The sequence below is a fragment of the Astatotilapia calliptera genome, chromosome 14 (assembly GCF_900246225.1).
Source record: "Astatotilapia calliptera chromosome 14, fAstCal1.2, whole genome shotgun sequence".
Classification (NCBI taxonomy): Eukaryota; Metazoa; Chordata; class Actinopteri; order Cichliformes; family Cichlidae; genus Astatotilapia; species Astatotilapia calliptera.
Window position 1 is genome coordinate 36,594,684 of NC_039315.1, and position 22,018 is coordinate 36,616,701.

Consider the following 22,018-nt stretch of genomic DNA (forward strand, 5'->3'; position numbering starts at 1 on the left):
CTCAGTAGATACGGTGGCATCTGCTGTATCTCTACATTATACGTAGGCTGCACAGTTACAGGCTACTACTGTTTAGTGTTCAGCAGGACCTGCAAATACCATAAATCATCTTTAAATCATCTCTTTACCTTCCCAATGACTTCACTTTGCACATTGTGAAGCAGGGGTTAGTGTAAAATAAGGCTACAGGCTTTGGAAATGTGGGTTACAGAAACATAAGCCGGCACCTGTCTCTCATGATAAAGCTTAGAAATGCAGAAATCCACGTTTCTACGAAGTAAAGGAGAATTTTCCTCCCCTGTCAGATCCAGTGTCCCTCCTCCATCAGTTCACCAGGCCCCACCCCGCCCCTCCCAGTCTGCTCTGCTCTGCTCAGCGTGCAGAGATGCTGTAGATGCGGCAGACTGGAAGGTGTTTGGTAGTGGATGCTGCAGCCGGAGAGATAACAACATACTGACAGACACCGAGAAGGACAGTCACCCGACAGCAGTCATTGTAAGCTTTTTGTTTGCCCTCTTCTCTCCGTGTCTCCTGCTGACAGGCTGCCCATGTCTTAATCTGTGTTGCACTCTTTATATTAAAGCTTACTTAAAATACTTAAAATGTCTTTTTGAACCGGGTTGGTATTGTGTAACATTTAGCTAGAGCATTGTATTTTGAATGGGCCTAGCCAAAAATGACAGTTTTATCCTGCTTCATAAAGCTAACCTGTGTCTAACATAATCAATAGCTAACATTAGTGACACTAAGCAGATTTTGTTCTACAACAAAGCCTGTTACAAAAATTTTAGTATATTTAATGATTTGCATCTACAGACAACAAGCTGACGATACCTGTGTATCAGTGGCATGTCAGGTGATTTCTCTTCATTGAATAACATATTGTGGTTTATTGATGCCTTACCATGAATTTAAGCTGCATCGGTTTGTACACCGACTCTGCATTTAGAGTCAAACCTGGTCAGAAACATTTAAAGAAAATCAAAACGTATGAAAACACAGTTTATGTATTTTTATTACTCCTGCTTACAATAATTGCAGTTATGCTAACATGTTGCTCAGCAAGGATGTACTAATCAGGGAAGTAATGCAAACTTGGATACAACTTTCAAAATAAGATGTATATTTTGTTCATTAATGTGTTTCAGCTAAAATCATAGATGGAAGCTAAACACTGACTTGTCTGAATCTGCAACTGAAATGCAAGTACAGAAAGGAAAACTGGTGGAAGAATATTTGAACTCAATCTTAGTGAAATTGCAGCGCTCCTGCAACCCTGAATTGGGTAAGTGTAAGACGGATATGGATGGAAAAGCAGCTCAAACATGAACTGTTGGGTAAAAACTGAAGTGAAGCCCTGAAAGAAAACAAGTTTGCTTAGAAGTAAATTGATTAGCTGAATTTTCTCATATTACAGGAAGAAAAAAGAAGATTCATATTCATGTTTTCACTCAAATAATTTCAAGTCCCTACATGTAAAAATTATTATAGCTTATCAGCCTCTCTGTGCTGTAACTGTAGGAATGTGCACAAGCTTTCATGTTTTTTTTCTCAGCCAAAGCCTTTTCAGTGATTTAGTTCTCATTCTTTCAAAGTCGTGGGAGACCAGTAGTATTAACATACTTTCTTGGGTTGGAACTTATCCTTATGGTCACTGTTCTCATGTCATGTAAGAACAGCCTGCTCTACTATAAGCTTTAGCAGAACAATCCGACCATGTTTAAGTTCCAAAGAGAAATCCTGTTTTTCCAGCAGATGTAAGGATCTGTCATATTTCACAGAGATGCAACACACAGAAAAGCTGTTGTGGCTTTTTTAGTAGTACTCTTTCCTTTCTCTTCGACGACTTGTTCATGTGCAATAATGCGAGCTATCCTTACTGTATAGAAAGTGACATTTTTATCCACTAAAGTTTTGATATCTTTAATTGCAAGTCTTACATTTTTAAAAAAGAGAACTCAGATCCTTTAATCAGCCCTTGTAGAAAATATGTCTGCTTGTAGGAGACAGGAGCAATAGTACAAGTACTTTGGCATTTCAACCACAGATGGGTGTTACAATGCTCGTTGGCTCAAGTGTAATGCCATGTATTAAAAGCTTTATTTATTTTTAATGGGTTGATCTGCTTGTGTGAGATGTGGATGGATTATGAGGCAAACAGATCCAGCTTTGCTGCGGTCATTTCTCCATCACTGTTTGATTCAGTTTGTTGTTGTTTTGTTCTCTTTGTTGTCATTTTCAATTTCTTTATGTTTCGAGTCTGTTTATGTGTTTGCACCACTATTTGGTTCTTTGGGTCTCTCTCTCTGTATGTGTGGTTGTAGTGGTGTTCATGGGTGTTGGAAGTGTCGTGTGCTTAAAAACAACCACACACAATTTTTCATGAGTGCAAATGTTAGTCATGGGATTCCACAAGGTTCTGTGCTGGGACCTGCACTTTTTACATTACTTCTTACTTCCTTAAACATTATTATTACAGAACACACCAAACTTTGTCATTGCTATGCAGGTGATACCCAGTTGTGTTTATCCATGAAGCCCAATGATAAAAATCAGTTAAACCATCTGTCTGTCTGTTTCCTGAAAAGTCCGTCTCTGAACCTGCTGTGGCTGCACGTTTCTCACAGTTAAAAGAGTTTTTACTTCTCGCTGTTGCTAAGTCCTTGGTCATCTGATTGTCTCCTTAATATTATAATACAAATTATTTTTAGACAGTTGTTGGTGTGATTTGTTTCCCGATACATATAAAAAGTCTTTCTCTCCAGTGAGTTTCTCATCGTGTAGGTGTACTTCACCTCGTTCTCAGTGCAGCGGCGCATGAGGCAGTCCTCACCTGCTGAAAGTTCTCATTAGCAGAACAAGGTTCATCAACGCCAACTAGGCAATCCATCATCCCGGGGTCAGAAGGACCAGCACGTGGAGGAAAAACCACTTAGATTTAACCTGCAATCTCAAGGCAACAAAAGCAGACTACAGTAGACCAGCTCAAAACAAATTCACTGACACTTATTGGAGTGTTATTAAAGATATGAGTTTTCCTACAAAGAAAAGATACTTGTGTACTTTTCACTTATGTATATCATTGATTAGAGACTTTGATTACTATTTTTTCGTGCTCCACACATGCTTTTGAATGGTGAGTCAAAAAATTGTCACCTTGAAGCTATAACAAAGCCAAAGGCTAACAAAGCATGAATAAAGTGGAACATCCTGAAAGTAGAGTTTTTAGAGAAATTATGTGGTACAGACAGGAGACTCTAGGAAAGGGTTTTGATAATGCATAACTACAGGCATTATCAAATGGAAGGTTTGAAGCCTAATCTTGAAAGTAGAGATAGTGTCCGTCTCCTGAATCCAAACTGGAAGCTGGTTCCACAGAAGAGGGGCCTGAAAACTGAAGGCTCTGCCTCCCATTCTACTTGTAAATACTCTAGGAACAACAAGTAGGCCTGCAGAGCGAGAGTTATTTCATCTAACTGTAAGCCTTGGAGTCAGAAAAAAGTGTAACAGCAGTACAGTAGATAATCTAAAGCAGTCTAATCCCAGGTCATGGAGTTCTTTCCTTATCCTCTCTTCCCTCCGTGGACCTTCCCTCTCTCCAGAGCGGTACAGGACCATCCAAGCTGACTCGTGACACGTTGGCATACATAACATGTCTCATTTCTCATTTGTACCCTTTGACACCAAGACCTCTGGTTTCTCCCATGTGCGTGGAAGGCACGTAGAGGAGCAGTCGATTCCCATACGTTACCTCGGTTGGGTGCTTGGTAGTGTGCCTGACTCTGCAGATTTTTCCCAAGGCAGTAACTACAGCCCCTCCTGCAGATCAAGGAAATAAAAGAAAGTTCATTTTAATCCCCAAGCGGATTAAGAACCCCATGAGTGATTAAATGAGGCTTCTGTCTCAAAAAGGACAAATTACTGTACCACCTCAGACTTGGGAACCATTTTTACAGTTGTGTGTGCAGAACAAAGTAGATTAGACGTATCTCAGTTTCAGTGATCATTAGTCACGTCAGGAGATTGCATATTTCTGCTGCTTAAAGTTCTGCATGGATAGTAGAAGTGGGTTTTGTGTGACGCTGGTCGTGCCTAAGCTGTCTTTTCCCATGAAATGTACAGATGTTTACATTTAATCTAGACTAATGAACTAATAATCACAAGAAAATCTATTCAGGACATTTCCAACTTAGTTATACTGAATTATCAGTTGTCACTGATTAAATCAATAGCTTTTGCGCTCCTCAAGTAATACTTCAGAGCACAACAGCAATACTTCTACATCTTACTGAAGAAACATACAAGCCATGTCTTGTTTTATACTTGGCTTAATGAATGGGAGACAGTCAGAGGCAGCGTTGTACTTCAGGTTTTTGAATGGTGAAATCAAAAACGTTCTGGCTAATGTGAGTCCTGGTGTGTTTTAGAATAGCGATGCATTATGTACAAAACTGAACAAAAGCAATATCAGTTGGAAATATGAAGCAGTATTCAGTAAAGCAGCCAACCGTCTTAGGAGTAACCCAGGACAGTTTTTTCTCACTGATTTCAGAACTTACACCAAGCTATTGTTCGGTGTCCTACTTCATAGAATACAGTTGTAAGATTAGCATCAATCTTCTTCATCTAATTTCTGGTATTTGTAACATGGAATTAAGATCAGGACAGAAAAACAGTATTAATTACACAGGGATCTCTATCTGTGTTCAAACAGTCAAACTGCAACGCTGCGAGATCGTTTAAAACAAGGCAGCATAAGCAACCCTTGATTCTGTCTTTACTGTCAGTGCTTCAGACGGGCTGGGACTTATCACCCAAGTGATCTCAACTTTGACAACTGAGAATAAGGTTATTGCACACGGGAGATCTTTACCTTCTGTCAGAAAGCTTTTCTAGTGCGCTAACCCAGTGATCGCCAACCTTTTTCGTCCGACAATGTTTTCACAGACCGGCCTTTAAGGTGTCGCAGATAAATACAAACCAGTACCGGTAAAAAAAAGAAGAAGATTTATTCATAACACACGAGAAAAGACCCAGGGAAACCAAGTTAAAGCTAAAAACCGATAAAAATCCTGAAAACCATAGATTTCACACCCAAGCCTCAACTCTCACGGCCCAGTACCAAACGACTGATACCGGTCCGTGGCCCCGGGGTTGGGAACCACTGCACTAAACCATATGAAGGGGAATTGGATCAACAATCCAATAAAACAAATTTGGTAGTGGAAAAAATGAACGTTACAGTCTTGCTGTAATACCTTTCTAGGATAGTGTGGGTATTCCTTATTGTCCACAGATAACTAATCAAAACTGGGCACTTACTTCAAACTACACAGGAAACCTGTTGTTGACATGACGTAGCTCTCCAAGTACATGTACTACAAAGCAAGTTCAGCATACATATATTTTCTTTTTCTGGATACGGCTTCATTAACATCAGGAATCATGTGGTCACATAAAGGTGTTTATCAACTGGTCACTCAGCCCAGGGTTTCCCAATAAGTTACAATATTCCTAATGTGGTGTTCAGATCAAAGGGCGGGTTTTTGGCAGAACCTAATTAACCTAACCCGGTCATAGAACGGTCTACCAGCAGCCGAGGAGCTGATTTTACAAACTATAATATCAGAAAAATATCGAGAGGTTAAAAACATGATACAGGCTGAAGCAACTGCACCAGATAAATAAAACTTAACTGAATGTAGCCAACAGGTAAAAAATAGGAACACGGTTAATCTAATAATTCTTGGAACTGATTGGTCGATAAATTCATTATGTAGGAAATCAGTAAGTGCTGATTTTGTGGTCTCTCGTCTTCAGCATCACCTCCTTTGGTTACCATGGGGATGAACGCCAGCTCATAAGCACCCATTGTTACCAGTTGTGGGTGGTGTTTTTTTCACCAGTCAGTTGCCATGGTGACACCTACTGTAGCAGGAAGAAACCCTCGTATTAGTTTTGGATACTTTGGGAGTCACTGTTTATCTGCAGCGTAGTTTTTAGATACTACAGTGTTTCATGAAATTTCCTCTGTATAGATGACATGAAAATTAAAACAAATGTTGACACTTGTTGTGATCCAGAACTTGTTGTTGTTACAGATCCCGGGATTATCTTAACTTTAACACAAAGATATAATTCATCATGGGCTGAAATGCATCAAAAGGAAATGATATGATTAATATAAAGCAACCTGCTCATGAAACTTTGAAGAACAACCAGGATGTAATTTATGTTATAACTGATAGTGGAGAGGAAGTGGAATTACAGGCATTTTATACGTGCTGCAGACTGGATCAACATCACTGCCTGGAAGAGCAAGTATTAAAATAATCACCTGACATTTCTAATTTGCATGAGTGTCAATGTTGAGAAGACAGATTGATATAAACCAAGTGGATGAGACAGTCTTTGTTACTAACCATCATTTTTTTTTATTATTTCTGTGTGATTCTCGCGTTTGGGGAAATGGACTTTAAAAAAACACAACTCATAGATTAGTTAACTTCAACATTAAAATGGAACATTAATTGCATCACATTACATAGATCAAAAGACTGAAAGTATTAATAAAATATAAACCTGAGAGATTAATAGATCATACTAATTGTTAGCTGCTACAAATACAAAATTCATACTGATTGCAAACTATCAGTATCCTCTTGCTGAACCTGAAGCATTAATAATATTATTAATAACATTTTATAACACCGCTCAGGACTAAGGCTTTAATTTCCTTAGAATTAAATTGAATTTCCATGTACTTTACGTAAAATGAAAGTATTTACAAAGAAGTACTTAGCAGTATATAACCTAGCAAGTAACATTTATTTATTAGTGCTTTTCAGAGCAAGAAATCAGCCGCTAATTAATACAGGGATCTCAACAAATAAAGAAATAAAGAAATTACTTAATCAAAGCTTGTGCAAGAATGAACACACACACACGCGAACCTGTGAAACAACAAAACTCAAAGCAGAGCCGGAACGCACACATTAACTTTTAGGGACGTTACAGGGTGCAAAAGAGAGGGTGGCGAGCTGTTTCAGAGTTTTGGAGCAAAGTTTTTGGACACACTCTTACTTTTCAGACGCATCTTATCTTAATGACCTTGTAGTACCATATCACCCTATTAGAGCACTTCGCTCTCGCTCTGCAGGCCTACTTGTTGTTCCTAGAGTATTTAAAAGTAGAATGGGAGGCAGAGCCTTCAGTTTTCAGGCCCCTCTTCTGTGGAACCAGCTTCCAGTTTGGATTCAGGAGACAGACACTATCTCTACTTTCAAGATTAGGCTTCAAACTTTCCTTTTTGCTAAAGCATATAGTTAGGGCTGGACCAGGTGACCCTGAATCCTCCCTTAGTTATGCTGCAATAGACGTAGGCTGCCGGGGATTCCCATGATGCATTGAGTTTTTCCTTTCCAGTCACCTTTCTCACTCACTATGTATTAATAGACCTCTCTGCATTGAATCATATCTGTTATTAACCTCTGTCTCTCTTCCACAGCATGTTCTGACTTCTGTTTTTCCCCATTTTTTGATGATGAATACATGTGAGGAGGAAGAGGAAGACTCCCTGGCCCTGCTCTCTGATGCATATTCAATTTTTTTTAACTCTCTTGTAGATGATATTCCAGGCTCAGTCATAATTATATCTCTATGCCTAATTAAATGTAACCCATTCACATAAAGCAAATCTTTATAAATAATGAACATTATACAACCTCAGATGTTTGGAATGACATCATCAGAAGAATGCTTCCAGTGCTGTGTTTGTGCCATGTTGTGACTTGTGCTGGTGCAGTGGCGTTAGTGGCTGTCACTCCCAACATGCTCCTTTAACATACAGGTTTACTATGGATTATGACACAAGTCCTGATGTAAACCTAACCAGGTACATTTCTGTGGTATAACATCGCTGATTTATTTTTTTACCTGACCCTATCCAGGTAGGCCTTGTTGCCTAAGCACCAATAACGTTTCATGAATTGGTCAGCCTATTTTTAGCTGGTTGCTGGCCTCATAATTCACAGCAGTGTGGATGGGAAACTGAAACAGTGTGCAAGCCAGCAGTGAAAAGGGCAAAAACATCGTCTCTGTTCTGAGCAGAGCTGCTCGCTGGCTCAGCTTCTCTGCTGTTCTGTTGTTTCAGCGTTGATAGATAACTTAACTCAAGCACAAAACCTCACCTGTAAAATTAGACCGTTGAACCGTGAATGACCTCCCTTCTCCTTTTTGTCTCGTCTCTTTCCTCCCCACACTCCTCCACCCACAGTCTGTGATCTAATATGGATAATAAGGCACTGGAACTTGACTCTGTTAGCCTCCCTATGGAGGAGGTGGTCATATGTAATGGTGACAGCCAGCCTGCTGCTCAGCCTCAGCCACAACAGGAGGTATCCATGCTGACCCACCTGAAGAAGGTTGAGAACCAGATCACTGAGGCACAGCGATTCACCCACCTACCCCGACGCTCAGCTGTTGACCTGGAGTTCATCAACATCTCCTACACCATTCGGGAGGGACCGTGCTGGAGGAGGAGAGGTAACAGACTTCTAACCATCCTTTATATACAGCTTTCCACTTTAACCAGTTTCTAACTGAGTAAAGATACTGTGAAAAGGCAAAATCAAGACACGAGACAGTAGATGTGTGGATGGATGAACCCCAAAATAAACCGCATGTATCTAAAAGTGTTCCCAGAGACAGCGAGCTAGCACAATGCTTAAAAAGTCGAGAACAGCTAGATCATTCATTGTTTCTAAGCGGGAGACATCACAGTAGATGGACACGGTAGTACTTCTTCAAACTAATAATAATAAAATTAAATAATAAGAGTTATTTAATGGATGTCAAAAACAAAAATAAACTTGGACCAACATCAGTATCGGTGGGTGTTCACCCAAGTAAAGTCTGTGTTTGCTTCAGTCGGTGAACGCTCGGCTCATGTGGAATCATTCTCTGTTTCTCCATTCAGTCATTCAGCTTTTGTCACCGCGCTGTGTGTTAAATATTTGCTGCCTTCAGGCTTAAAAGGCGCCTCTGACATAAAGTGTTAGGAAATCTCTGGCCTGTGTCTTCTCTGTTTGCTGTGCAGCGCATTCATGCTGCACAGTAAACGGCAGGGTGCACGTTTCACATTTGATACTGGAGATGTGGAAATAACGGTTTTGCAACGCTGACAGAAATAATTAATAAGTGGTTTAAATCTGCACTCAGTCTTTCAGTTTAGGTGGGAAGGTTTCTGAATGTATTGTGTAAGCTTGTCAGTCATGCTGCAGAGGCATCTATATTATTTAATATATAGAAAACACATAACTGGATTTGGTTGTGTCATAATGGGCTGCTCAGTTGTTTTGTGCATTGTAGTGATACTCAGGTACACAAATCATTCTCCTTGCCTGTCAGCTTTAAGATGCATGAGGTGCAGTGCAGTCACGGGTATGTCTCCTCACGTTTTTGATGACACTGGCTCAAACACAGCACGAGGTCTACCCTCCACATGTTATAAATGACAATGATTTCCTGTAGTTTTGCAGACTCATTTAAACTGTTAATATTTTGTTGCCAGCGGTATAGCCTACAATAACACACATCGTGGGTAAATTATGACTCTTTATTTGGGCAGGACGTTTATCTGCTTTATGCAGCTGACAAAAAAAATCATTTTTCACTAATATTTCTCTCGTGTGTTTCTTTGCGACTGAATCACCAGAAGATGAAACGTTGACACATTCACTGACAGCAGTGTGTGCTTCCAGCTGTTGTAACCCTGATCGCTACTGATTTTTCTTATTTCCCCGTCACACAGAGGAGGCGAGGCTGATTGTTTCTGACACGCTGCCCTCCCCACGATCCACCCTGTTCACACCCCCGATCAATCCATACCATACATCGCTCACAGAGACTAACACACAGATGCTGTGGCTATTACTGCATGTACTTTAGTCAGTACAAATAAAAAGTTATGTGTATTTGATTTTCTTGCATGCACTGCCTTAACTTTTAGATCTGATACTGAATTTATGATTGAATGCAAGATTCCTGAACCAACCTCACTCAAGAAGGTTGTCTTTAACACTCGTACAAAAGTTTGCTGGTCATTTGTCCAGGCAGGTCGTGTCTTAATGCACATCTTTCTTCCTGTCTTATGTTCTACATTCATCAGCTAAGTGCTATACAAATACAGGCCATTTACCATCAGCTCCTTGAAGCCCTCCTTGTATTTCTAAGCAGCCTCTCTTCACGTGTTATTACATTTCCATTTGTATCCTTAAACATCCAAACAAGCTGCACATCTTTTCCAGCCAATGAATACAAGTCCTTCTCTCCTTCTTTGGTGTCCGGCCTCACATATAACTGACAGCAGGCCATTTCCTTTGCGACCTTTGTCTTTGCTGGATGCCTGGCCTCCCAGTACACCTTACTCACCCCCACCCAGAGAGAGAGAGACATTTTCATCCAAAACAAAACAATTCATTTTCTAATCAGTAAGTCAGAGAGTTCCTTTTAAGATTGATGATTTTTTAACTTTGAACTCAAACAGACACAAAACACATGAGTTGTTTAATTAACTTTACTTCTGGGCAATATAAAGAAAATGCACTCTTTAGACTTATGACAAGCTTTACAGAACACAGAGATAAGGAATTTTAAGATGACACAGATAACAATAACACTGGGGATGTGCTGCTCAGTGTCCTGTGGATTGCTGAAAAGTCAGGGATCGCAAACTCATAACCAGAAATCTGTCTGAATAACAAGACAACGTCACAGCTTTACTAAGGGAACACGCACTAAAAATGGTGCCGCGGATACTAGAATAAATTAATAAAATTAGAAAGAAACCAAGGTATTATGAAATTCAATTCAATTCAATTTTATTTATACAGCGCCAAATCACAACAACTGTCACCTTAAGACTTGTAAGGTAGACCCTATAACAATACATGCAGAGCAACAATCATATGACCCCCTATGAGCAGCACTTTGGCGACAGTGGGAAGGAAAAACTCCCTTTTAACAGGAAGAAACCTCCGGCAGAACCAGGCTCAGGGAGGGGCGGGGCCATCTGCTGTGATTGGTTGGGGTGAGAGAAGGAAGACAGGATAAAGACATGCTGTGGAAGAGAGACAGAGGTTAATAACAGATATGATTCAATGCAGAGAGTGAATACATAGTGAGTGAAAATGGCTCAAAAACTAGTATAGAGACTCAGAAAGCAGAGAGAAACACATATGAAAGCAAAAACACTCAATAATCACTTCAGCCATAAACTAGAAGACATCGAAGAATTGTTTTAAATTATGAGAGACTTGTATAAGGAACCATAAACAACCACCCTCACCCACAGCATAGTTGGTGCTCCATGTTGATGCTGGTAAACTTGACATTGACACGTGATTCTGCACAGTCTACTGTAATATAGCAGCTTACTGTCAAAAGCAAGGGCCAGTTTTTACTGCTCATTTGTACAACAATCTCAGATTCATTATAACTTGGACCTAAAATTAAGCGCCTTGAGGCAACTGTTACTTACAATGTGTTTGAGGCTGTCAGATTGTGTAGTGGGAAAAGCATTTATCAACCTCTCAGAAAATGTGACCCCGGTGAATCCAGAGTTGGGAGTGTGGGAAGTTTACTGGGGATCATCAGTCATCACCATCCCAAAGTGCAGAGGACATTCATCCACTTTAACCAACCATATTTGTACTGTAAGTGTTGATGCATCTGCCAGCTGAATTTACTGGTCAGTTTTACTGTCAGACATGTATTAATATTATTCCATATGAGCCACTTCTAGTAGAGAATAATGTGCGACTGTAGCTCTGAAGACATTATTTTATAATTATGTTATAATCAGTGGAAGGTGGAATATTGAACCTCAAATTCTTACCTTGTTGTATTAGCTCAAAACATTTCCCCCTGTGCTTACATTTCTTTTAAAGTTTTAAGCAGTTCCTATACGTGTTAAATGATGAACAGAGCAGCAGAAAAATAGGATATGTTAGCTAACTGAACAGTTTCATTTCTTGTCCCTGCTTGCCCCTGGTGTTTAGGGAAAGTAGGGATCCTCTCATGCCCCGGCTTGTAACACAGTGGGGAACACCTGGCCCCACCAGCTCATATCTCAGTGGAAACCCTTCTATGCATGTTTAATTGAGGACTCAATATTTATGTTATTTAGCCACAGTTGCTGTGCATCTACAAACCACTTTACAACCCTCCTCTGCCCCAAGACTGACTTTCATCTGTGTCATATGTGTTCACGGACTCCTGCTCTGTTCGGTGATGGGGGCAGTGGTGAAGTCTTTTATTCCAAGTGGCTTTTTTTGGAACTAGCAGCTCCTATTTAACATGAGTATTTGCATTATGCTTACATAAAGTTTGTTCTTGTGGAGTAATATAATATCACTGCTCATTCCCATGAATACCCTGTCACTTATTTGCAGGTTTCAAAGCCTTATTAAAGTGCCTGTCAGGAAGGTTCTGCAGCAGAGAGCTTATAGGGATCATGGGACCATCGGGGGCAGGGAAGTCCACCCTGATGAACATTCTAGCAGGGTACAGGTGAGCCGACTCTCTGATACAGTTATGATGACATAAATGAGGCCTGTGTGGTACAAACATAAGGTGTAGTTAATTAATAAAGTTTGTCTGGGCAGTGAAATGTTTGGTATCTGTCCTTCGTGCTGCTCAGGGAAACAGGGATGAAGGGTCAGATCCTGGTAAATGGGAAACCCAGGGACCTGAGGACCTTCAGGAAAATGTCCTGCTACATCATGCAGGAAGACATGCTGCTGCCACACCTCACTGCCAGGGAGGCCATGATGGTGAGCCGTAAACTCAGCCTCGGAGCACATTTTGAAGCGTTGCTTTTGTGTAGCATCTGAACCTGGCTTTGTGTTTTGTTTCGTAGCTTTTTTTAGCTTGTGATTACGTTAATGCGATCTGCTTTCTCTTTGCTCAGGTTTCAGCCAACTTAAAGCTGGATGAAACTATGGATGTGAAGAAGGAACTGGTGAGAGCAGTTTACCATGCGCTGTAAACTGAACCAGCCAGTTTACTCATAATGTCCACAAGCAGTATTTTATTACTCACCATCTATTTTGTTATGTAGCACCACATTCTTATTCCTGCCGAGCATTTTCATGTTTTTTCTCCCTGTTTAGATATAAATATAAAGAAGACATTTTTTATTGGTGCTTTGATAATTAGTGAAATCCGGCACTGTGCCTTTCTCTCTTCTCTGTTCAGGTGAACGAGATTCTGACTGCTTTAGGGCTCCTTGACTGCGCCCACACTCGTACCAGCTCACTGTCAGGTGGTCAGTGTAAACGTCTGGCCATCGCCCTCGAACTGGTTAACAATCCTCCAGTCATGTTCTTTGATGAGCCCACCAGGTGAACGGGGAGGAGATGATGTGTTGCCGATTGTATACCTAAATTATATCTTTTTATTATGTGAGATGTGCTTCCATAAAATCACATGCTGATAGTTGACTGCTGGTTAAAAGACTCAGTGAGTGTCAGAACTGGAATACCTGGTTTTAAATCGCACCTCTCTCTCTCGTCATGTTTCTTTATATCAAATGCAGCTGCTGCTCGAGACATTTTCAAATACAGATGAAATGTCAGTTCATCTTTGTGTGCAGACCTGAGCTTCCGACAGTTTTACACAATAGCTTACTAGATTCAGCACTTCAAAAGGTTGCTGTTAGCATTCCAGCTCTTAGTACAATTTTGGTATCCAGTCTTCCAGCCTCTCAACTAACATTACACATGTTTGTGTTTCGGATTCTTAGATTTTTCTCATATAAACTTTTATCCAGAGAACCATTCGGTGCATTTCAGCAGCTTCAATAACAATTACAGAAATGTAAGAAAAACACTGATGTTGTAAACAGCAACAAGAGCATTAGCTTTAGTTGTCAAACTATTAGCAGTTAACTGATAGCAACATGAACCAACATGGTAGCAGCTAGCCGCTATGGCTAGCCATTAAAGTAACATTTATGTGGGAGCTTTAAGGTTTATAGACTTATCTAAATTTAACAGATTAACAATTAAAATCATACAGTTATTTTACTTTATGTATTAATTATGTTATTTTTTGCAGTTTTCCAGTTTTTACATAAAGCCACGTTTTCTGGTTGTAGGACGGAGCTTAAACGGTGTACATCCTGTATGGTAGTGTATCATTAGTGTGTCCGTTTCCTTTAAAATCTGCAGACAACTGAGAAAACATGTTTCCAAAATTACTAAGCTAATACAATAACGACAGATTTTTTTAATAGAGAGATATCATCCTCAAGCTTTCTCATGTTTAGCTAAACTCTTATGTGACAGAGTGAATCTGCAAGTCATTGTGATTTGTCTACTCTTCCGTTTCTTTTAGACCGGTATTCATGGATCTTGTCTCTGTGTTTTAAGTGGCTTAGACAGCGTGTCATGCTACCAGGTGGTGTCCCTAATGCGTTCTCTGGCACAGGGCGGGCGTACCATCATCTGCACTATTCACCAGCCCAGTGCCAAACTGTTTGAGATGTTTGACAAGGTGTGTATCTGCCAATGAAGGAGGAAATAATGGACAGAAGCATAGACGCTGTATTTTGAAACCTCAGCGTATTGTTTTGGCTGCCACCATGTTGGTATTTGGAGCCAAGTGTCTGAGAACCAGTGGGTGATATCATCCATAGCTATCTCCACCTTTTAATATACACCACTGCCATGTAAAGAAAAATAAGTTGCAGTTCTGTAAGCTTCTGTAGAGGCTGCTTTTTGTCAAACCTGAATGTTTTTGCTCCACAGCTTTACATCCTCAGTCAGGGACAGTGCATCTACAAAGGCACCGTCCCTTACCTCATACCCTATCTGAAGACGCTCGGCCTCTACTGTCCTACCTACCACAACCCTGCAGACTTCAGTATGTTCACCTTACAGTACCTGTTATTGCTAGTTCATGTTCCCCAACTTTTCTGCATGATAGCAGCATTTCCAGGGAGTTCATTCTGTTCACGTCTTTCTGCTTTTGCTTGTGATTCAGTCATTGAAGTGGCATCAGGAGAGTATGGAGACCTGAACCCGGTGCTGTTTGAAGCAGTCCAAGGTGGAATGTGTGCTTTAGAGGAGAAGAATCAATCAGTCTGTGCAACAATCTGCCCCGTTGTAAGTAACAGATGCTATTCCACACATGGGAGAGTGTGCTGCAGAGAAGTTACAGTGACAGCAGTGCCATCGAGCAAGGAAGAAACTTGCTAGGACATATTGCCCTACCAAGACGACCACTATAGAGTCTCTGTACGCTCTTCTTGTCAATCGTTTTGTTTTATTGATTTATTTTATTACTCACAGTATTATCAGTGAGGGTATTTTGCTGGAGCGGACAGCCCCCCCAAGAGTGCCTTCAGACTCTTGGGGGGGCTCCTGAAGGCTGAAAGGCAGCAACAACCAGTGGGGAGCGGCATGGAGGTGCTATAACAATCTAGAAGACAGATTCCCGCTGCCCAAATCATAAATAAAATTAGCCCGATCTACAAGTCCCTGATCTCTTCCACCCAGTCCTCCATAGCAGAACCACATGCTGACGCTTGTTCTGGAAGGAGAGGATTATTTGCAACAGAGTAGTGATGGGATTTCCGGCTCTTTTTAGAGAACCGACTCTTTTGGCTCCGAACTGGCTCTTCAAGTTGTTTTGTTGCTTTAATTAATTTATTATTAACAATAATATAAAATTATGCACAAAAGGAATTACTAAAGTTTTAAAAAAGTGGTTTTATTTATATGTTTACATATAAATATATACGGTGGCCCCTAGAGACAAAACACGTACAAACTCCAAAACACATTTCTAGCATTAACTGAACTTCCAAAGCAGAGCTACTAGATCACTTAAATTACACAATTGAAAGCATGTGTGTATTGTTTGTGTATTTATACACAGGCACTTATATATATTCAAATAATTTAAAATATGTGCATTTACCTGTTACTACCACACACCAAATCCGGTCGTTGGTACTTCCTGGCTTGTGTAGCCACTAGGTAACAAAGCTCAACACTGCGCCCAGCATCCTGGAGCACTTCTGTTGTGTTTGTACGTGTTTTGGAGTTTTTACGTGCTTTGTCTGTAGGGGCCACCGTAAATATACTTTTATTTATTCACTCCACATAAAATGTAATAAATAAATCATATAATACAAAAACCAACTATTCACATTTCAACTTTTAACTATTTAAATTTTCAGCTTTTTCTTTTTAAACAAATTTAAAATGAAACAACACAAAACACTACAAACCACAACACAATTAAATATAAATTAAAATATGAAAACAAAAAGAAGATGCATATTCTCTGTCATATGGACCTGCATGAATAAACTTTCTGAATCCTTTATCATCTGCAACTGAAAATAGTTGTGGATGATTACTATACCTTTCTTATGTTGTTGTCCCTGCTCTCTCTCTCTCTCCCTCCTGCTCTGTTCCTGTGCTACTGAGTGTAACTAACGCCCCTCCCCCCTCTGCTCAGCGTAAAGCACAAGGCTCGCTGTGGAGTGAAGCGGGAAAAAAGAGAGAGCGAGAGAGAGAGAGAGAAAGAAAGAAAAAAAAACCCACGGCTCGCGATAAGGAGCCGGTTCTAAGAGCCATTTCGTTCGTGACCGACACATCACTACAACAGAGTTTAAAGAACCATGTTGACCATTATCTGAGTGGGGTGCATTAGGTGCAGTTTGCTCCTGCAGTACCTGTTCCTAGACGAGAAACTCCTGGAGCTTAGTGGTCATGACTGAAACGAGGGTGATTCAGTGCAATAAACACAGGTACTTCTTCTCCAGGATGACCAGAAAACATGCAGCACCAATGCTCAGCAGATCTCTCAGTGTTTGTACTGCTGTTTTAAAATTACATTTAAAATTAAATCAAACTCCTCTGAACCATTGCTGTGCCCTGCCAACCACAAGAATGTGGCCCTGCCCCACTGCATCAAGGCATTCGCCATTTAGTCTTAGATTGATTTACAGTCCTTTCACATTAACAGTTTAGCTTAGCTGTGTCCATTTCTGTTTCTCTGGATGATTGTGTTGCTTCCTAAACTCAGAACCAAAGCAGGAAACCATTACCCAAACTGGGACCTGTCATACTAGAAAAATAAGGGCTGGCAGGAAATGGGTAGAGCTTAGCTAACTATAAAAACCAAGAACTACCAAAGCCTGCAGAGACCTCAAAAGTCCCAACAGAAGAACACAGAGTTCAGCTGATATGGTCCTATGGCCTGTTTGCCATAGGGCAGGAAGCAGGGTACACTCAGCGAGACTGACAAACATTTACGCCCGTGGACAACCTAGAATCACCAGTTTAACCTAATTCCAGCAACTGTACCTGGAGAGAATCCACAGAGACACAAGGAGAACATGCAAACTGCCCACAGGAAGGCCAGACAGTGGATTCAGACTCGGGACCTTCTTGTTGTGAGACCACGGTGCTAATCACCAGGCCACTATGCTAGCTGTGTCAATAAAGACAAACTGACAGCAGGAAGTAGAACCAATATGTTCTGGCAATACCAGAAACCCATAAAAATGGTCTGTTGCTCTATTTTTACCCAGTTGATTCAGCTCTGACTGCAGGATGCTTTGTGTTGAGTTGACGATGATCATTTCTTCCATTTTTCCAGGATGCCAGGCACATAGAAAGCCACACCTTTGCCACAAGTACGCTAACACAGTTCTGCATCCTCTTCAAGAGAACCTTCATAACTGTATGTCGAGACCAGGTGGGTGGAAGGATCGCTTCAATAATCACAGCTGTCACGAACAGATCAGATGTGCTCTTACCTGAAACGAGCCTGATCATGGATGTTTTCTTTCTCCGCTGTCGTCCATTCTCAGGTTTTGACCCACCTCAGAGTGATATCCCACATCTGCATAGGTGTGTTAATAGGTTTGCTCTATCTCAACATTGGCAATGATGCCAGCAGGGTGTTTAACAACACTGGATTTCTCTTCTTCTCTATGCTCTTCCTCATGTTTGGAGCACTCATGCCTACTGTGTTGACCTGTGAGTATGATCGAGAGGTTATGGACTTCCTCCCCTGTTGATACTATTATGATAAATCTCATAAATGTGTGTAAACATTTTGGGCTTTTGGCAGTTCCTCTGGAGATGTCTGTATTCCTGAGGGAGCATCTGAACTACTGGTACAGCCTGAAAGCCTACTACCTGGCCAAGACCATGGCTGATATTCCCTTCCAGGTGAGCTGGCAGTGCTGTGATTGGATTGGTGGGTTTACTCACTGAGGGCCTGAGTGCTGACAAACAACAAAATATATCCACTTAGCTTCACAACACTGTACTCTAGTGTTAGCAGATGGTGTTTGCAGGTTGTAGGAGCAGATTAGTTTGCTAACATTGTTGTTGGGTCTCATCATGTCAAAGAAGTCACCCAAGTGTCTGTTATTGGTTACACTGTAGAGCGGCAGATTCAAACGTTCTCAGATGTAATGCGTGGGCGTTATCATGGATTGAAATGGAAACGAGGTAAATGTCACAGTGATTTGGAAAGCTACTTTTGATCCTGCTGACCATCATTGTCATTGAGTACAACCTTAATTTGTATTAAATCCATCAACATTTATATCTATTAAATAAACCATTGTGCAGTACTCCAGTCATTGTGATTGGCTGGCACGGGAGCTGAGGGCTCTGTGTTTGGATGCGACTGTAGCTGCAGCACACTTTAACATCTGTGACAGGGTGTCCTCGCTGTTCCTCTACTAAACATCAGTTAATGAACGTGTTATTTTAGGTGATCTGCCCCATCATGTACTGCAGCATAGTGTACTGGATGACAGAGCAGCCTCCTGAGGCAAGTCGCTACCTGCTCTTCATAGCCCTGTCCACCTGCACTGCCCTGGTAGCCCAGTCTCTTGGGCTGTTGGTTGGCGCTGCCTCCACCTCACTACAGGTAGTGCATGTTTGCATTGTTTAATACACATTTTCTTGGCTGATGTAACACGATGTATATCCTCTACACCTCCCAGGTAGCCACATTTGTAGGGCCTGTTACAGCTGTCCCTGTGCTGCTGTTCTCTGGATTCTTTGTCAACTTTGACACAATCCCCAAGTATCTGCAGTGGAGCTCCTATGTTTCCTATGTCAGGTGAGTGTCGCTGGGAGGAACAGCTGCAGGTTCAGTCGGGTCCACAGGGTTTTGAGGAATGACACATTGCTTTTCTGTCTGTACACCATCACAGCACATTTTACATCAAGCATTTAAGAAAAGATTGAAGAGCAGACTTTCAGCTTTAATCATAAAATTATAAAACTATGTTTTCTTGCCCCAAAGATTATGAAGTTAACAGTATTTGAGTTTGGCTGATTAATATATGATTTGTGAATGTTTTATTTCTTTAGCAGCTGCCAAAACCTGGAAGAGTTGGTATCTTAAGTGTTTTGCTTAATTTGGTCACTTTCAGTCATTCATGTTAACTTAAGACAAGGATGTCAATCTCATATGGATAAAAAACCACACTCATAAAAATATAAACAATCTGCAACACAAAGCTTGCTGCTGCAGCATCGAGTGAAGCACCAGCTGCTGCCCTCCAGCACAAAATGCTTGAGCCTACTGTAATAAGTGGAGATTAGTGGACAAATAACTAATGGTAAAACACTGTTAACACATTTACATCTGGTTCTGTGCAGTCATGGTGACTCTGTGTTTGTGCTTTTTGATTATTAATGTGCTTCGTTTCAGTTAGTTTCTGGTTATGTTTCAGTGATTTCTAGTTCTTAGGTTTTGTTCCTGTGCCTCCCGTGTTTAGTGTGTCATGTCTCTAGTGTAGGTTTGGTTCTGTTTCCCATGTTTCTGCCTCTGTTCTTTATGTTCTGTCAATCTGCATCTCTGGTTTCCTGTTTTATTGTGATAGTTCCGCGTCCTGTGTGAGTCTATTCTGTTTTGCTTCTTCTGTCTCGTCGTGTCTGATTAGGTTCAGCTGTGTCTTTCTTCCGTTGTGTATTTCCCTCGTTACCCTCTGTGTATGTGTGTTCTGCTTTCTTACCCATCGGTTCGTCTGCTTATCATCCACTGATAACCGTCCATGTCTCAGGTATTCATGTATTTCCTAGAATTCCTGGTTTTTGTGTATTTCGTTTTCCCGGTTTAGGTTTTTGTGATTAGTTTCTCATTTATCTGTTTTTCGGCCTCAATAAAAGGCACGCCATTTGTTAAAATCCAGTTCCGTTTCCACGTTTCGTGCATTTGGGTCCACTACTTTCCACTCCACAGAGTCTACCTGCGCTGACACTGACACTTAGATTATAAAGTATCTGACTGATCCTTTCAAGCATTTTTTGTCCAAAAGTTATTCATAGGATGCTAACTATTTGTAAGATGCATTCAAATCCTCGATGGCTGGGCCTGATTACCAAAGTCATCCGCATTTATTACAGAAACAGTAAGCAATATTTGAGCTATTGTGACCGGGCTGTTTACAGATAAGACTTCGTCTCTCTTGTAGGTATGGCTTTGAAGGGGTCCTCCTGTCTATCTATGGGATGAACCGCACAGAGCTGGAGTGTCCAGGGCCGGTGTGTAAGTTCCAACAGCCTGAAGAGGTTCTGCAGCTGCTAGATGTGGAGGATGCAAAGCTCTATGTAGATTTTATTGTCCTGGGAAGTTTCTTCATCATCCTACGTCTGGCCACTTACCTTGTCCTCCACTACAAGGTCAAGTCAGAGCGATAGATTCTCTTCAGCTCATCTCCAAAACACACGACCCCCCCTAGACTCTGGACTCTTTCCTGTGCAGAGAGAACCTGTCACGTCATGTAGGAGTTTGTTTCATTTCATTTTACATGTTGCTGCTAAGTGGACAGAACAAATTCTGGTTGTGTTCTCCTGCCAGCTGGTGACAGTCCTTTAAACCACTATACAGCTGTTTTACCTCATCAAGAACTAATGGGTGTGCACAAAGCCATGTCACAGAGACTGAGCCACATTCAGCTACACGTGCTGTACGTTTTATAACTTACAGAAGTTTTTAGAGCCAAGCAGATGGGACTCAGTAGCAGAACTGACATCCTGCTTTAGTCCACACTGTGCTGCTGCTCTGGCAGAGTATATCTCTGGTCCAGGATACTCTCCCCTTACGAAATTCAAATCCAAAATAGTGTTTACTTTTGTAAGCCAAAAAAAAAATGAAGTTGCACTAAAGATGTTTGATAATGTGCCTGAAAGAGTGAAAAAGCAACAATCACGCGGCCTTTGTATCACTGAAAGAGAGAGCGGATTTGGGCCGTAGCCCTAAAAACATTAACTTCTCAAAGCTGTGGTTTTTATCATATTGATAGTTGTAAATTGAGCTTTGCTATGATCGCCTGAAGAAATTTGATATTTTTTGTACTTCCACATTATAATCATGAATCTAAATAAATCTGTTAGTGATGATCACGAGGACAAGCCTTAATCATATTCCACTATGTTTTATTATCTTTAGTACTCCATGCATATGCAGTTCAGTTAGAGCCAAGCAGGTGGGACTCAGGAGCAGAACTGACATCTTGCTTTAGCCCACACTGTGCTGCTGCTCTGGCAGACTATATCTCTGGTCCAGGATACTCACCCCTTACGAAATTCATTATTGTATTTAAGCTACATAGGTGAGTTACTGTACTGTCATTACTGTTTTTGTGTCCGCTCTACGTCCACCAATGCCACTGATCTGGGTGCTATCTCACATTTCATTTTAATTACACGTTTTTTTTAAAAAGCAGATGTTGGGACTGCACATTACAGCATACCGAGCGACCAAAGACTGCTAATGAATCTGCACGTGTCTTCATATTTTTTACATTGTGTTCTGTTTTTGTTATGACCACTTGTATGTTTATTAATCCATTCCATGTTGAAACACATAACAGCCAGAAGTTCTGTACAGCTATGTAAACTTCCAATAAACACTGATATGACAGATGCTTTGTTTAATTAATAACAAAACATGAAATATCCAATCAAAA

The 22,018-nt window shown here is 40.8% G+C and overlaps 1 protein-coding gene across 3 annotated transcripts; it reads left to right on the forward strand.

The window, feature by feature from the left end:
* Window positions 1-409: 409 nt before the first annotated feature.
* LOC113036871 (ATP-binding cassette sub-family G member 4-like) lies at window positions 410-21,972 on the forward strand. 3 transcript variants are annotated; one of them, XM_026193444.1, is made up of 16 exons: window positions 410-495; window positions 1,149-1,285; window positions 8,276-8,544; window positions 12,453-12,570; window positions 12,701-12,833; window positions 12,971-13,021; window positions 13,258-13,403; window positions 14,433-14,556; window positions 14,811-14,925; window positions 15,046-15,167; window positions 17,677-17,775; window positions 17,891-18,059; window positions 18,154-18,254; window positions 18,808-18,966; window positions 19,043-19,161; window positions 20,522-21,972. In XM_026193444.1, the coding sequence occupies exons 3-16, from the start codon at window positions 8,289-8,291 to the stop codon at window positions 20,745-20,747; spliced, it is 1,938 nt and encodes a 645-aa protein (XP_026049229.1). In that variant the 5' UTR covers window positions 410-495; window positions 1,149-1,285; window positions 8,276-8,288; the 3' UTR covers window positions 20,748-21,972. The 3 variants fall into 3 exon arrangements, with proteins under 3 accessions (XP_026049229.1, XP_026049227.1, XP_026049226.1); XM_026193442.1 differs by lacking the exon at window positions 20,522-21,972 and having other exon boundaries at window positions 17,891-17,930; window positions 18,036-18,059; window positions 19,043-19,198; XM_026193441.1 differs by lacking the exons at window positions 1,149-1,285; window positions 20,522-21,972 and having other exon boundaries at window positions 19,043-19,198.
* The last annotated feature ends 46 nt before the right edge of the window (window positions 21,973-22,018 follow it).

Excerpts from the sequence above, each read along its gene's own strand:
- LOC113036871 (XM_026193444.1), top strand. The coding sequence starts at position 8,289 with ATGGATAATAAGGCACTGGAACTTGACTCTGTTAGCCTCCCTATGGAG. Across the intron at positions 18,967-19,042 it reads CTGCCTCCACCTCACTACAG|GTAGCCACATTTGTAGGGCC; the intron begins GTAGTGCATGTT and ends TACACCTCCCAG. Across the intron at positions 19,162-20,521 it reads TCCTATGTTTCCTATGTCAG|GTATGGCTTTGAAGGGGTCC; the intron begins GTGAGTGTCGCT and ends TCTCTCTTGTAG.